The sequence below is a fragment of the Leiobunum rupestre genome, chromosome 9 (genome assembly GCF_980474605.1).
Source record: "Leiobunum rupestre chromosome 9, qqLeiRupe1.1.hap1, whole genome shotgun sequence".
Taxonomy (NCBI): domain Eukaryota; kingdom Metazoa; phylum Arthropoda; class Arachnida; order Opiliones; family Sclerosomatidae; genus Leiobunum; species Leiobunum rupestre.
Genome location: NC_143392.1, coordinates 24,796,474 through 24,812,900, shown reverse-complemented (window position 1 = coordinate 24,812,900; position 16,427 = coordinate 24,796,474). Strand labels below are relative to the sequence as shown.

Here is a 16,427-nt window from a genome sequence, read left to right as displayed (position 1 = left end):
TCGTTACGTCTTGTACGTTCCTCTCCAGAGGACTCAGCACTGATTCCTTTTGCGTGAGTAGGTGTAAGTTGTCTTCGATTTCTACGACGCTTGAGTTTGGGTCCAGCATCAGCGCCTCCAGTTCGTTAGTAATTTTTGTTACTTGCGACCTTGCCGTTTTTCTTTGGGTCTTCAGCCGTTGGACAGCCATTGACTCCTTTGGGTTTGCATCCTCTTCTCCGGAAGTGTCCGTGTAATCGGTTTCCGATCCCGAAGGCTCCTCTCCGTTGTGGTTTGCAGCTTGGTCCTTTTGTTTTGTTGATTGATCTTTGTTTTTTGCCATTTTGATTTCTTTTTCACTACTCTATATTGAGTCCCGCACTGCGAACTTTTTATCGCGAGGTTTGAATTAGTCGGGGGAGTTTGAGTTTGAGGGTTCCCACAAAGTTTGAACTTAAGCGGCTTGCTTAAGTTCGGGTCCGAGACTAATTTTTGGGGAGAGCTTGCGGCGGACTGAAACACCGATAAGCGAGACCTAATTAGAATAAATGAAACACAATTTTTCTATAGCTAACTAAACTTTATTTTTACTATTGGTGGCTCGTTTAGAATGAGCCCTAAGAAATGTTGTTGCTCCTTACAAAATTTGGAGGAGAAGTGCTTCTTCTTTTCAAAATGTTTCTCTCTTTTAAGATACAAAGGGTTTATCCCCCTTTAGGAAGGGTCGAAATTGGGGGTGCGAGAATTCGGCCAAGGACAGCGCGTAGGCTCTATAATGCTACGGGGAGAAGACCCCGAGCGGACCCGAGGTTAGGAATGCCCAAATTTCCACTCTTTCCTCGGAGAATTCTCGCTCCCTTCACACAATACACGGGATATTGCACCACGTGTTGAAAATGCCGTTGACTATTTTATTTAGTTTTTTTTCAAAGGGATTATAATACTTGGCATACATTTATATTTCTTAAATTCTATACAGTTTTACAATTATTTTTACTTTTAATTTTAGCTTTGGATTTTAAGTCTGACAAGTTTTACAATGCTTTTTATTTTACAAACGTTTGACAACAATATTTGAATTAAATTTATAAGCGTTGCGCAATTGCTCTAATCGCCGATTTTTCTACATTGCTAAGTCTATGTACGATATCAGCTGCATTACAAATAAAACAAGTCGCATTTGTTCTCTGTGTTAGTACGTTTAATCTTAGGCAATTTGGGTCGCGATCTAAATCCGCCATCTCATTCCTAACAGATATGTTACAGTTAAAACACAATCGAGTGTCCCCAACTACTTCTAGAGCTGGTAAACCGTTATTATCACATCTCGTGATACAAATGTCACGTTTAACAGGATTTTGATCTCCATTGATTTAAAATAAGTCGTTATAAATTCATTATTTTCTACATTTCTTCAAATAATTTAGAAGCTGCATACGGTAATTTTTTTTAAACCTTCATTCGATGAAAACCCCGTTAACGATTTAAACAGTTATTTAAAGAGAAACATTTTACCGTAGATTAAGTAAATATTAATCCCGTAATAGATGTATTAATGAATTATGGCGTTAATGCATAAATATAATTCTACGTAAAGTAGACTAAAATGGTATTTAGGGTTTAAGTAACTAAACAACCTCGGTAATGTAGAAAATAATGCATACATAACGACTTATTTTAAAAGCCAGTTCGTTAATCAAATATTATTGTACGGCCAGTGGTTTTCGTATTTATTTCTTATTTTTTTTCCAGATATATAATATATTCGGATTGAATTATATTATTAGCCAGTTCGCTAATTAAAAAGGTTATTGCATAACCTATTAGTTTTGTATTTATTTATTTATTTATATATTCATTTATATTCAATGCATTATTAATTTATTTAAATTCGTTGTAGTTTTGTTATTATGACCTATAGAGTTAGACCACAGTGCTATATTTGTAATGAAAGATTTAATTTGCGACAGATGGCACGAATCAATGGAGATCAAAATCCTGTTAAACGTGACATTTGTATCACGAGACGTGATATTAACGGTTTACCAGCTCTAGAAGTAGTTGGGGACACTCGATTGTGTTTTAACTGTAACATATCTGTTACGAATGAGATGGCGGATTTAGATCGCGACCCAAATTGCCTAAGATTAAACGTACTAACACAGATAACAAATGCGACTTGTTTTATTTGTAATGCAGCAGATAACGTACATAGACTTAGCAACGAGAGTAGGACACAAGCATTAATGAGACGTAAAAACTGTATAAACTTATCATTAATTTGATAAATATTCAACGTTCCAGGGTGAAGTTGACTCATTCTCAGAGGATTTTAACACGTTGGTATTTTCTAAAGCGTTTTCCATAAAGTCGATTTTCATTATATATCTTAGTAGTGATCCCATAACTGAACTATTTAAATAATCAATTAGTTAAATGAGTAGGGTTTTGAACTAAATTCCTCTGTTTTACCTGTCAACTAGGTTTGCAGGTTTTGCAAGATTTTTCTTTTTGAACTTCACTGGCTCAAGGAAACTCCGGCCAAACCCTCGACTTTTCATACTGGGTGAAAACTCCCCGCTGGTTTAAGGGGTTTTCCCCCGAGCTCTTCGGTTTCCCCTTCCATAAAAACTTGTCGAGGTTAACGGTAATAGTTAGTGTAGGGAGCTGTTGACTCGCGTGGCTTCAAGGGCTGGCCACCACCCTCCTACGCATTGTAACCCGGCCACCTGAATTAATGGCTTCAAAAGTCGCTTGATGACTTAGGCCTAAGGTGGTGCCTTGGGTATTAGCCTAGCTGATTATTAATCCTGATTATTATTATTATTAAGGGGGAAAACACTCGTATAGGAATCTATAGAACGGTTTATTATTCTTAGGCACAAAGAAACAATACAATACCTATTTACGTTTTTCACGGATCTACGAAAACGATATTATCTATTTCTCTTTTAATGTTTAAATGTAACCATAAAAAAATAAGGAACACCGGTGTACTGCTATTAGAACACTTTTACAGGGGTCAGTAGGTTAAAAATAGGCCACACCAAACTAGCTAAAAACTGTGACTTTGATCGCTTCTTGCGGTTGAACGGTAGATGTTGGAAAGTTGAGTCCCATTGAAACATTGATCAGTATCACTTGGAGAATATCATATCCAAATTTGGTGAGAATTAGCCGATAACACTTCCCCATGTTAAATGTGCAGGGTTCTTTTTAATGGCCTTTAACATGGGCTTGACGCTTGACCCAAATTATGAAATTAGACTGAAAAACCTGTAATGTCTAAAAAATTTCATAATTTGGGTTATTTTTGGTAAGTTTTCATCGGGTGAAAGATAATTTGACTTAAAAAACGTGCATTTTTGTAACTGGAACCATTCTCCTACCAATAATGGTTCTGGAGATAAATTTTGAATGACCTTGAACCAATGGTTCAGGTTTATCCTAATTTGCTAATTTAAAATTTCCTCACTAAAAGTAGTTTTTCATGAAAATTTTGATGCCTTAGAACTAGTAGTTTTCGATTTAATAGCCCTCAAGTGTTGTCTCTTGATCAATATTCCCTTTACGTCCTTCTTGTGTATGTTGTGAAATTTACCAGGTTTCGATTGGTCACATTAAGTCGGGCTTAAGATATTTCAACATAAATTGTGATGTGGAACAATTCTAATTGGAACCAAGTTTCTAACTTCAATGGCTCTCGAGACATGGTTCAAGGTCATTAAACTTTTCATTCTCGAATGACCCACTACTATAGCTTTATGCATGCTTAAAATTAAAAATTCGTACCTAAAACATATATTGAGTTATTAGCTCTGTATCGTGTTTTATTTAACGCACTGTATACATAAAGATAATTTATTGATTTATTAATTTACGTACATTTAAAAGCAAAATTGTAGAGAGACTTTGGTACTCTTTATTTTTCAAACCACATCCTATCTATCCATCAAGTTTAGTCGCGCGGATGGTGGTTAATCGGCCACTGCCTCTAAATTTTGCTATGCGACTGACTGAACTCCTAATTTTTAATTTCAAAGAAAAACACTTGGCGATATAATAAGACTTTAATCTTAAATGATTGATTTGGCAAATTATCTCCCCACTGGTTAAAAGGGGTTCCACTTTCCATAAAAACGTATAGAGGTTAACGGTAATAGTAAGTGTAAGCAGCTGTTAGCTCGCGCGCATTGAAGGGTTTGCCACCACCCTTCTACGCATTGTAACCCGGACACATGTTTAAAGGCATTTAAGAAGTCGCTCGATAACTTGGACCTAAGGTGGTTCCTTGGGTATTAGCCTAGCTGATTATTATTATTATATCCTGTAAGTTAACTATCTCCGAAATAAGAATCATTAGGCTCATTACCCTCGAGGCAAACTATCACCTAGAATAAAATTTTCCAATACAAACTATTACCGAGATTAAACGGGTTTAATATAGGCCTACATTTTAACCGTAAAATCATAAATTAAAAAAAAAGAGTTGTTAGATGTTAATCTATAAGGCGCTATACCTATCGAAAAGAACGAGTAAAGGGCGACATTAAACGCAAACGTTCATTAATTTTTATAAAATAATAAAAGGTCTAAATTGGAAATTTGTTCTGAAAATTTGTAATTATTATCTATTTAACAAAATAAAAAACGCCATTCTCATAATAAATGAATTAATATTTTTTTTCAAAATATATAGATTTGAGTTGGTTTGCCAAACTTCAGATTTTTTAAAATAACTAAAGGGTCGTGGCTACCTGTCATAATTTTATTTTCGAATAAAAGAACTGTCCTATAAAAAAAAATTACAAAAAACCGAGACATTCGCAGGGTGTACTTTTAAAAGGTCGAAACTAGGAGAACGTATACATGTTATACATACTCCTAGGCCGAAATTTTCGCAGTGTCCTGAACTTTAAAAAGGTATATCCCTGAAACAAACGGGGAGGCTCCAGTTTCTGCCCTTCTGTTGTATCATGGTTGTATAGTTTAAAAAACATTTTTATTATGTAATATATGTTTATTTTTGTTACATATTTTTGCGTACAAAAACTTTGATTCAAAATGTAACAACGATTCAGTTTGCTGTTTTACTCATTGCTGTATATAACTACTCTATGATATTGTTCCTAGATGAAATGAAGTGCATTGCGGTTTTGACTTGTTAAAACTTCAACACCTTTCAATATGCTCATATTAATGTTGTTTTAAGGTTATATTCAAACAAATTATTTATAAAACCATTTTATATTCGACCCGCTATGTTTATGGGTAACTCGCCCTCTCTGCATTTGGGAATGAGTTTCGCGGATCAGTGGCGTAGCTCGACTTTTGCCACCCGGGCACCAGGATTTTTCCCGGGTAGGCATTATTTGATTTTGTGCCACCCCTATATATTTTTTTATTTAAATTACGAGATTTTTTAATAGTTCGTGAGTTCTTTTGACCGACCGTTTAAAATAATTATATTTTATAAATAAATAAAAAATAATCTAAACATCCAGAGAACTGTAATGGAAATTTTATATCTAAACGAAGAAAGACACTCTTCGATTTGACCGCTTTCCAAATTCATCAACCACTAACATTTGGTTAGCTATAAAATAATTCGATTTATCACGATTAATCGACTTTGTGTACAGACTAGAAAGTCCAGATTACCCCATTGTTGAGCGTAGATGAGTTTCAATTCTTTTGAGAGAACTGAAACTACTTTCTGAAATGGTATTGGCCACGAGAATGGGCAAAGCCCCTTTATAGCAATTGGCTACACTGAGATAAAAATATTGCGTAGAAATTACATGGAAATCCTGGACGCACAGTAGCCAGGAATGTTCTGTATTTTTTACAGAAAGTTTCGTAAATATCTTTTACTTGAAATTACTGTAATTTATACAAATAGCTCTTAGTAAAATTTTCATCCAGAATCATTGTATTGTATACAACCGAAATAATTATTAAAATTTCCAACACGCCTGTAATTTTTACAGAATTTACATTTAAAAACTGCGTGAATATAGCCAGGAAATATTATACATTTTATTTGTTCTTACTACCCTTTTTTAAAATAATTTTATGTACACTAAACATTTACGTAATTAATTTTTAACCAATAAGGTACTTTAATTGGAAAAAATATTCAACAAATTTGCTAAATATATACCAATAAGCTCCAGCAGAACTAGAGTCCAAAGCAAGAGCCATAAACACGTGCACAACATAGTAACGCAACTCATTGGCTCGGAATTTAGACACGTATTAAACTTAGTTCAAACCACAAACACTTACGCGATGAATTTGCATTTAAATGTATAAACATTAATTGGTTTTCATTTGATGGGTAATTAAAATATGACGCCATTGGTGCTTTTACGAGATGTCACTAAAAATCTTTTCTTAATATTAGTTGATTTACAACAAATAATTAATTTTTATGGATTATTACTGTTTGGTAGCAATTCAACTTCGACCACAATAACTACAGCAACTACACTGTACCTGTATTTTAAATACCTTAAAACGTCTTCATTTTTTACTGTAAATACATCATAGTAATATGTATTGAACAAATATATACATATATAACATTTCTAGCATAGAAACTACATGGCTGTCCTCTATTACAAATATCTGAAACAAACCTCTAATTTTTACTATAAACAAATAGTAATATATACTGAAAATGTATGTATATATATACAGGGTGTCCATTTTTAATCGAAAAAGTGATTTTTATCAATTGATTTTTTTTGTGTGAATTGTCAGTACCGGGGGCCATTGTTGTACATAATGTTTATCAATTTTAAAATAATATTTTAAAATTTTGAAAAAATAAATTTTTATGTATTGGAGCTCGTCAAATTTTGTCAATGAGAAAAATGTAGAGCGACGTTGAAAACATAAGAATAACGTTTGGTCGTTGAAAACACAATCATTTTTCACGAAATTGAATTAACGGGTAAACAAAATAATTGGAAAAATCAAAAACTAGAATCTTTTGGATGCAGTGGAAGTCGTAAGACAATATTATTTTTAGGATGAACTAAATATTATTTTTATTTATTTAATAAAGATTCTAAATTTCTAACTCTCATTTAAATGCTATATTACCATAGAACATTTTCGTTCAGTAAATAGTCGGGGAACCTTAAAGATATTGTTTTTGGACTTTCGGTTATTTTTCATTAAATTTAATTTAAATAAATAAAAGTTCAGTCTAACAATAATATTGTCATACGACTTCCACGGCATCCAAAAGATTCTAGTTTTTGATTTTTCCAATTATTTTGTTAACCCGTTAAGTCAATTTTCAAACGCGTGTAATTCCGTGTAAAATGATTGTGTTTTCAACGACCAAACGTTATTCTTATGTTTTCGACGTCGCTCTACATTTTTCTCATTGACAAAATTTGACGAGCTCCAATACATCAAAATTTATTTTTTCAAAATTTTAAAATATTATTTTAAAATCGATAAATATTATGTACAACAATGGCCTCAGGTACTGACAATTCACACACAAAATTTCAAAATTCTAACTACAACGGTTATTGAGAAAAATCACTTTTTCGATTAAAAATGGACATCCTGTATATATAACAATTCTACGATAAATACTACATGAAGCCCCTGTATTTTAAATACCTAAAAACATCCTGTAATTTATACTGTAAAAACAAATTGTAATATATACTGAAAATGTATGTATATATTACTATTCAACGATAAATACTACATGAAGCTCCTGCATTTTAAATACCTAAAAACATACTGTAATTTATATTGTAAATATTTCTTGAATAAAGTAATTTAAACAATACAGTACTGTATTTAAAAAAATACAGAACGGGTGCTGTAAAATATTTCTGTAAATTCTACAGTTTTTCCTAGGTCCGGAAATCCATTGTCCATTGTCATCAAATAATTAAAGCACTGTTACGCTGTTTAAATTTTTACATTTAATAAAATTTCTAGCTATTTGAATTTGACCCTTTAAGGAATCTAGGTCAAAGTTAATCCGGCTGTATGTTTGGAAATGGGCTAGGACGTCGTTTTCGTTAAGAAAGTTTTTTGTCTGGATCAGAAGCCATTACATTCTTCAATTACCCACCAGTAGTCGAGTCTTCATTTCCGATATAAATTTATCGATTACTTGGTAATAGATGGAAATCAACTGATTATTTAGGGTATTGGCTCAGTTTCTCTACTTCCCGTCGCGCATGTGATCACACTGTGTCTTAGTCTTTTGTTTGGGATTATTTATCGTTTCCTTAAAGCTAAAGGTTCGCTGTTGCGATTGGACTCTGCCAACTTTGAAGCTTTTTCCCAAATTGAGTCGAATCTTTCAGAGTCCCTAATTTCCTCTAAGGAAGTTACAGTAGCTGAGTAAATGGCAACGGCTTCCGTATAAACCACTTTCGAACTTGGTAAGTATTCCGACAGCGAATTTGTAACACCTAAAACTTCATCTAACACAACAATCAAAATGAAGTTGTTAAAATTCTGTAATTGAGAAATATATTCTCGACATCCAGCTGCTTCCTCAGGTTTACCTTTCTCAACCAAATTTTCTAATGTTAGAACAACAGAATTGAACCTATTTTTAAATAATCATCATCTCGTTTCGCAGCTTTGTAGCATTTTAAGGACGACGTCATAACCGCTCTTTCTAGGATTCCTCAAAACATTCGCTTCTAATAATCGAATTGCTTTGGAAATTGTAGATTGCTTGAACTAAACTAAGCAATTCCCTCACTGCCAATATATTAGAGCAGCAATTTACCAAAACTAGATTTAATCGATGAGCGTAGCAGTGCACGTACGGACAATTACCGCTTCTATTCTAACACCTGATACGTGTCCGCTAATTACACTAGCCCCATCGTACGTTTGTGCAACGCAATTTCCACTTAATAAACCTCTTCGCGTTACAAGGTTTATAAGAGATGAGCTGATGTTTTCAGAACCAAACTTATGCAAATCTGTGTGCCCTAAAAATCTCTCTACGACGCCTATTTCTTTTTTAGTATACCGAATGCAAACACTTAATTGCTCAACACATGCATTATTAGGAGTTTCATCAGCAAAAAGAGAGTAAATTTCACCGTTTTCATTAACTTCATGGACAATGATTTTCCTAGCTAAACTAGCACTAATAATAATTAGTTCGTTTTGAATAGTACTATGCATATATTGGACATTATTTGGCATACTCTCGCGCTTGATCTTTAAATCAGGACATTTGCTTTTCAACAGTTCTAAAATTTCAACGTAATTCCCTTTAGATTTTCGTCGTCTGACCTATGTCTATCTAAATCTATATTATAAGGAGCGCTTGGTAAGTCGGTCGTCGTACGTCCGAGCTTTCTGGAATGTTTGCTTAGTCTGTCATTAAGCCAAAAGCGTGGCGGAGAAGAGAGTAGATTGCTGGTGCAAGGAGGTCAACCTCACAGTTTATCCTAGCAAGACGGTCCTGGTCCCATTTACTCATAAAAGGATCCAGGGATCGGTTCGATGGTATTTCCTTATTTGGAACTAACCTAGTGGAAAGCACCGAGGTGAAGTATCTCGGTGTTATCCTTGACAACAAATTATATTGATTATATTCTCAAGAAGGGCAAAATGTTATTTTGGAGGATTAGGAGTACAGTCAGTATATCCTGGGGCCTTAGTCCCAAAGTTGTATACTGGCTGTATACTATGATCATCAGAGCCATTCTGTCTTACGTAGCTGTGGTCTGCTGGCCAAGGGTTACTTTAAAACCCGTGCAGTCTAAGACCAATTCTGGTACAGGCGCGGGGATGTACTGCCTTAATAATAACTATGGTTTTTACGAAAGCCTGGGGGAATACACTACCGTTTTCCAGGCAGAAATTTCTGCTATCCGCTTCTGGAAAAGAAGCAACGTGGGAAGGTTATCCAAATCTACACGGATAGTCAGGCCACTCTTAAGGCTCTTAACCAGTATAGTATCACTTCTAAACTGATTCTTAGCTGCTTAGATCTTCTTTCTGATCTTGGGACGCACAATAAAGTTCAACTTTATTGGATACCTGGTCATAAGGGGCATCACGGGAACGAAAAGGCTGATGCCTTGGCCCGGGAGGGTGCAAGAGCTGGGTTTAGTGGGCCTGAACCTGCTCTACCCAGGCCAAGGAATTTAACCCTGGTCTCTCCAATCAAAGAGCAAAAGAGCTACTCTCGCTCTGTAAGACTAATATAAGGTTGTTAACTGGCCTACTTACAGGCCATTGCCAACTTAACAGACACCTAAACCTTATTGGTGTCAGTGATGACCCAATTTGTAGGGCTTGTCTAACCGAGGAGGAAACTGCCTCTCACATTCTTTGTAACTGTGACTATTATGCGGCTCAAAGGTTTGAGCATCTTGATATGCATTGCTTGGAGACACATGACTTCTTCAACATTCCAGCCAAACATATTCTTAAATTTGTGTCAGAAATAGGACTTTTTAACTAAAGTCACAGGCTGGGGGTTGCACAAGGGACCTACGGTCGAAGTGCACGGTTTTCCACTTATATATAATAATAACGCTATTTGGAACTTTAAAAAATTTCGGTATCCAGGTTCTCGTCAACTATTGCAGAAAACGTTCCATTGCGCCTTTCTGATTATGAACTAAGCTATCTTCTCTCTTCTGTTTTTGGCATTTTTGAGCTCCCAATATAAACTTCCTGGTGTTCAATTGAATCGCTTCAAATACCCGTATTCGATATAAAGCCAAATTAATTTTTAAAATCAGCTAATAGCTTTGTGTTTGGAACAAGCGGTTTGGAAATGTTTGATCTACTAATAGCCTTGAAAAAGGCTTTTTGTAAAGAGTAAATACTACTAGCCTCTAAAAACGTATCTACTATATACTAGCCTTGAAAAAGACTTTTTGAAAAGAGTAAATACTAATAGTCTTTAATTTAAAAAGGCGGTTTAAAAAGTATCTACTATTAGCCTCGATGGAATGTAACTAGAATCATCTAAGTCAGTATTATCCCTTTGAGAACCCATGTCAATATCACTTAGGCAAGGGGATGATGTTGAAACAGGCCCACTAATATTTGTCTGTGTCTCAAAAGTTTGTGTAGTTGGTGGTGACGGTTCGGGTTCTGTTTGACATTCTATTAAAAAAGTTAAAAATAATATAGCTCCTCCACAAAAATTAGATAAAAAACTATTAAATTTTTTCTCATACTTACTAACGCTGTTTTTTCTGATTCTGAACCAAGAAATATTTGTTTGTGTTTTTACATTACATATGGATGTTTTGATGTTTACCTGAACAAATTTACTCTTTGAGGAAACAGGTTCTTCGATCTATATTTAAATAATTTTTTTAAAGCAATTTTAGTATTTTTAAGCAAGTTATAACCTTACTTCTAAACGAGTTCTGTTAGAGTTTTCCGGATCTATTAGAAGTGTTTCAGTTTTGACCTTTCGGTGAGGTGGTACCGTGGGAAAACTTTCACTAACACAAAGTGACTTAGTATCAACATCATCCATGTTTTCATTTTCTGTCGACAAATATCCCTCAATCTATATATTAAAATTTTTTTCAGTAATTTTTTGTATTATTTAGCAAGTTATAACCTTACTTCTAAACAACCGCCCTTTACAGTTATATTAGAGTTTTCAGAACCTATTACAGGTACAACACCTCTCGATAAAATTATTCGGTTAAAAGATTTATTTTTATGTTCATCACGAAAATGTTTTGAACATATAACAGAACGTTTATTTGGATGCCAATTTGCAGGTTTATTAATTGCCGAAATCCATTTTTTTCTACACTCTTCATCTTTTGGGAAATAATGCAAACTATAGGTGTCATCTTTCTCTTTATAATTGCTGAGGCACCCTTCAACAGCACAACGTAGGGTATATGGCATTTCAAAAAGGATTAAGACCTCTAAAAGAATTGTCCGTTATTTTTGGATTATAATTCGAAATTGAAATGAAATTAGAAACAATATAACATACTTTATAATATTCTTCGAAGTTTCAACTAGTCATGAGAGTTTGGAAATAAATTATTGAAGTAAACGTTTCCTTGCCTTGCCGTTAGGTTCCGTTTCACTTTATTTACAAAATGTAGCTGCAGGCTTGCAGCTTGGAGGAATAAATACTTTTTTTTTTTGACATCCACACATCAGTGTCGACCCAAGGCCTTAGACACCAGCACACAATAACTGATTAATCCGGGCGAGATATGTGTAACGGCCACGCCAACGGGGGGATACGTGGGGACAGGGGTGGGGACACCCGTGGCGGAAGTATTCCGACCACCCGTTGGGGGATTGGTGGTAGGCCTCACACGGCCATCCACAAACTCTGCCTCCTGGACGCCTGGGATTACAGGAGTGAGCCACTACTCCCGGCTTGAGGAATAAATACTTGTTTTATTCCTCCAAGGTTGCAGCGCAGCGTTGCCAGATCTAAAATCTTAAGTTATCGTATCTAGGCCAAAATATTATCGATTTTCCTGGAAAATTATCGCACATTTATTTTTGGCGCTAAATTTAGATGATTTTTATTTCAGGGAAATAAACAAAATGTCTATTATCATTATTAACTGAACTTAATATGTTTAAAAATTTATTAAAAAAATGCGGTAACAGCTAGGAGTAATAAACTCACACTCACGTTTGGCAGAAAATGTACATCATTCATTTTTAAGTAGAAGTTATATAAATTAATAAGAAAATTTAATCGTTCGTAAGTTTTTAAAAAAATCAAAAAATTATCGTACGTTGAGACAGAATTATCAATAAAATGGTACGATATCATACGCCATGAAAACTGGTTCGACCTCATTTCTCCGACTCCACCTATCTCTCGAGGCTTCATTACTCCGCTTTCTCATTACTCCGACTTCACATTACTCCGATATACCTTTTCCCCGACTTCCCATTTCTCCGAAACGTCTTTAGTTAGTTTAGTCTAGATTATCTTTGCTGGGATGATTGGGATCGTTCGGTCACTCATCCGCTCTCCCTGGTGTCTTAAATAGTTTTCCCTTTATATAATTATATTTATATTAATTATAGGACATATAGTATATTTTTTTATGTAAGATTGTTGAAAAATGTTTTGGTAAATCTAGTTTATCTCTTCTTTATTTTTATAACTGGTTTCATAATTTAGATGGCGCAATGTTTTCGCCTAAGTCTATTCGCTACCCATGGGCAAACTACTACCCATGCGCTACCGAAACTTATGGTTTTGGTCGAATGTGGCATAATCACGATTTAATCAATATAATCGGTCGAATCGAGAATTTATCATTAAAATCCAAACTAAAGTACGATTTAATCATACTAATCACGATATAATTTTTTAATCAGTATTTAATCATCTTAAACAGATTTAATCATTTTTATCAGATTTAATCATGATTAAATCAGATTTAATCATGATTAAATCAGATTTAATCATGATTAAATCAGATTTAAACATTCTAATCATGATTAAACGTGATTTAATCAACTTAATCGTGATTAAATTGAATTTGATCAAAATAATCACGATTAAATCGGATTTAATCTTTTGAGGGGTGCGTCGTTAATCAAGGAAGTGACCCAGTAGCCCCGCCAGGATTTTTTCGCGAGTAGGCACTGCGTGATTAAGAGGCCCCCATAAAAAACCCCTTTGTAATTTTTGTTGTTCTTTAACTAGCCAAATTGTATATAATTATTTAAAAATTTTATTATTATTAAATCAATAAAATTTTTATTATTATTAAATTAATAAAAATGTTATTAGTATTAAATTAATAAAAATGTTATCATTATTAAATTAATAAAATTTTTATTATTATTAAATTAATAAAATTTTTATCATTATTAAATTAATAAAAATGTTATTATTATTAAATTAATAAAAGTTTTATTATTATTAAATTAATAAATTTTTTATTATTAAGTATATTATTTACAAATAAATATTACCAACTTTACTTTTAATCGTAGAATTCCACCCTACGATTACCTCTTTACCCAAATTCATCAACTACTTATTTAGGCTTGTCTCCCCCATTGTTAAGGGGGAAGACAACAGTGGCCATTGTCTAGTTTCGCGCTATTTCAAGCTGAACTGTTTTATTGTTGTGTTTTAACTTATTAAATTAATATTGATGTGTAAAACAGCCTCTTGTTTAGTGCTTAAAATAATTTTGACAATTTTAAATTTCAAAGTAATCTAATTATTACGTTTTAATTCGGACCCCCGGAGCTAAACACGTTGGGCAAGCGCCCAAACTACCCTATAGTAGTTGACCTCTTGAACAATAATTTTTCTCACTAAACTTGCTTTTAAATCATGAAATTTTTTTAAAATATCTAATATTGGAATAAAGTTTCCCCTATTCCCAATATTGTCGGCGGATGTGTAAGTGTTCCCCTGAAGTGCTAAATCTTGTTGGGCACATAAAATAATCACTTCCACGTGTGTAGATAGGACCTCTTTGTTTCTAATAACGTCTATTCTATGGTGGTCGTTAACCTGGCAAACTATTGATCCACGGGATTTGGATTCCATGTAGTCTAAGTACATTTTGTAGGCTAGTTGATGAGAAGATTTTTTGGAAGTGAAGTGTTCTTCGAATTGTGTCCCCATGTTTTTCCAATCCGAAAATCCCTTTAGAAATGCAGTGTTTTTACTGCCTAAAAAATGACGGCAACAAAAACAATACACTGCATCCTTTCTTTGCAACTGAATATTCAATCATTTGATATTTGTCATACCAAGAAGAATTGAAACCTCAATTTTTACCGCCAATTAATCTTTTAGGAAAAGGATTTAGTTTAGGCTGAACTGGAAGGCAATCTTTATCTAGACTAATATCCATTTATTTTGAATTGGACACGTTGTTTGATGTATTTTGTGCATGGTTAGAGTTGGGGTTTGCAATTACTTCTGCAATTTCTCCTTCATGAGTCAGTTCCATTTCCATAACAGTACTGACGTTTGGAAGAACTTCAGCAGTATTACTAATACAGTGACTGTTATCAAGCACGTAGATATAGAAAGTCTAAGGGGGGGGGGGGCTATAAGACAACCAGATTAAATCGCGAGCGCAGCGAGCGCGAAATTTTTCGTTAGCAATAACGCATATTTAAAGTACTGGCTAGACTCGGGATCGACATTTCCGAACGTGTATCAAACGAAGTTTTTTTAATACATTTAATGTTGTGCTCCTTTCGTAAGAAAGGAATCGACTCCTAAGGGGGGGGGGGGGGTTGAACCCCCTAACCCCCCCTTATATACGTGCTTGACTGTTATCAGTCTCCTATTATATACTAATAGCGAAATAACCTTAATAAGGTTTAAGAAAATAAAGCTTAGTTAAAGCTATGTAGTCTTCAGACAGACTTTTTAATAATACCAGCTATATCAAAGCCCTGAAAAAAGCGGTTTGAATATTTTTTCTAGAATAGCTAATTAGCCTTGAAAAGGGCTTTTTGAATAATTTAGCTAGAATAGCTAAGTAGCCTTGAAAAGGGCTTTTTGAATAATTTAGCTAGAATAGCTAATTAGCCTTGAAAAAGGCTGTTTAAAAATTAGCTTAAAACAGCTAAATAGCCTTTAAAAAGGCTGTATTGGCAAAGTTAGTCTCGGAAGAGACTTAAGGCCTTTTCACACGAGCCAACTTTTTGATCCAACTAGATGAGTCAACTTGAGTTGAGTAAACTAGTTGGTTCGTGTGAATAAAAGTTCGATGAGTTGATCCACCAAAAAAGTACGCCAGAAAAAAATGGATCACTGATCCATTTTTGCTGACTCAGCATTTTGATTTGAAAAGTTGGCTGGTGTGAAAAGACCTTTAGAAAAAATTTGACTGGGAGAGAATCGAAATTGAGAACTACCTGTTTGTTCAGGAGCAGAAAACGAAATGAAGAAACGCGCGTTATCTGGGACAAGTCCGACCACCGAAGGTCTAGGTCCTTTCTCTACGATCAGTGGTCACTGATATCACGTGATTTCGCAAAAGGGACAAGGAGTAAAAAAGAAAAAACCCTATTGAAAGTAGTGACTGGTACGATGCTTTACGCTTCGACTTCAGCTCCGCTAGGATTTCCCTTCGTTTAAGCGTTGCAACGGTTTAAGTCGTATTAAAGAAATCCAGTTTCTCACTTTATGCCCCCTTGTGTAGAATTCCTAGAAACTAAGCTTATGTTTATTGTTTTGGTTGGAGCTAAGTTATCACTGAGGCGAACAGGTGGTTTTTTTTGTTGCTTTCCTTGCACGACGAACTTCCCCGTCCCGGGCCAGTCTTTTGTCATATACTCTACATCAATGTTAACAGAGTACACTACCAAAAGCAGAAACCACAGAGTTCGCTGCCTTTGTTTGTGTACTCAAGTAATATTTATTTCGAGTATAGGTGGTTCAAAAGGGAACGTTTTGTTAGGGCCATTTAGGACTCTTGGAAATTGGA

At 34.4% G+C, this 16,427-nt stretch overlaps 2 protein-coding genes across 5 annotated transcripts; both read right to left on the bottom strand.

Moving 5' to 3' along the window:
- Positions 1–7,627: 7,627 nt before the first annotated feature.
- Positions 7,628–12,073, bottom strand: LOC149926935 (THAP domain-containing protein 3-like). Of its 4 annotated transcripts, none has more exons than XM_090158474.1 (6): positions 11,972–12,073; positions 11,587–11,900; positions 11,369–11,527; positions 11,270–11,308; positions 11,191–11,210; positions 11,021–11,112 (listed from the first exon to the last, which is right to left on the bottom strand). In XM_090158474.1, coding segments are annotated over exons 2-6 (513 nt in total). In that variant the 5' UTR covers positions 11,881–11,900; positions 11,972–12,073; the 3' UTR covers positions 11,021–11,111. The 4 variants fall into 4 exon arrangements, with proteins under 4 accessions (XP_090014598.1, XP_090014600.1, XP_090014599.1 ...); XM_090158475.1 differs by having other exon boundaries at positions 11,083–11,112; positions 11,187–11,210; XM_090158472.1 differs by having other exon boundaries at positions 7,628–11,112; positions 11,191–11,308.
- Positions 8,239–10,420, bottom strand: LOC149926936 (uncharacterized). The gene is made up of 3 exons (XM_090157776.1): positions 10,322–10,420; positions 8,802–9,204; positions 8,239–8,549 (listed from the first exon to the last, which is right to left on the bottom strand). The coding sequence occupies exons 1-3, from the start codon at positions 10,418–10,420 to the stop codon at positions 8,239–8,241; spliced, it is 813 nt and encodes a 270-aa protein (XP_090013902.1).
- Positions 12,074–16,427: the final 4,354 nt, after the last annotated feature.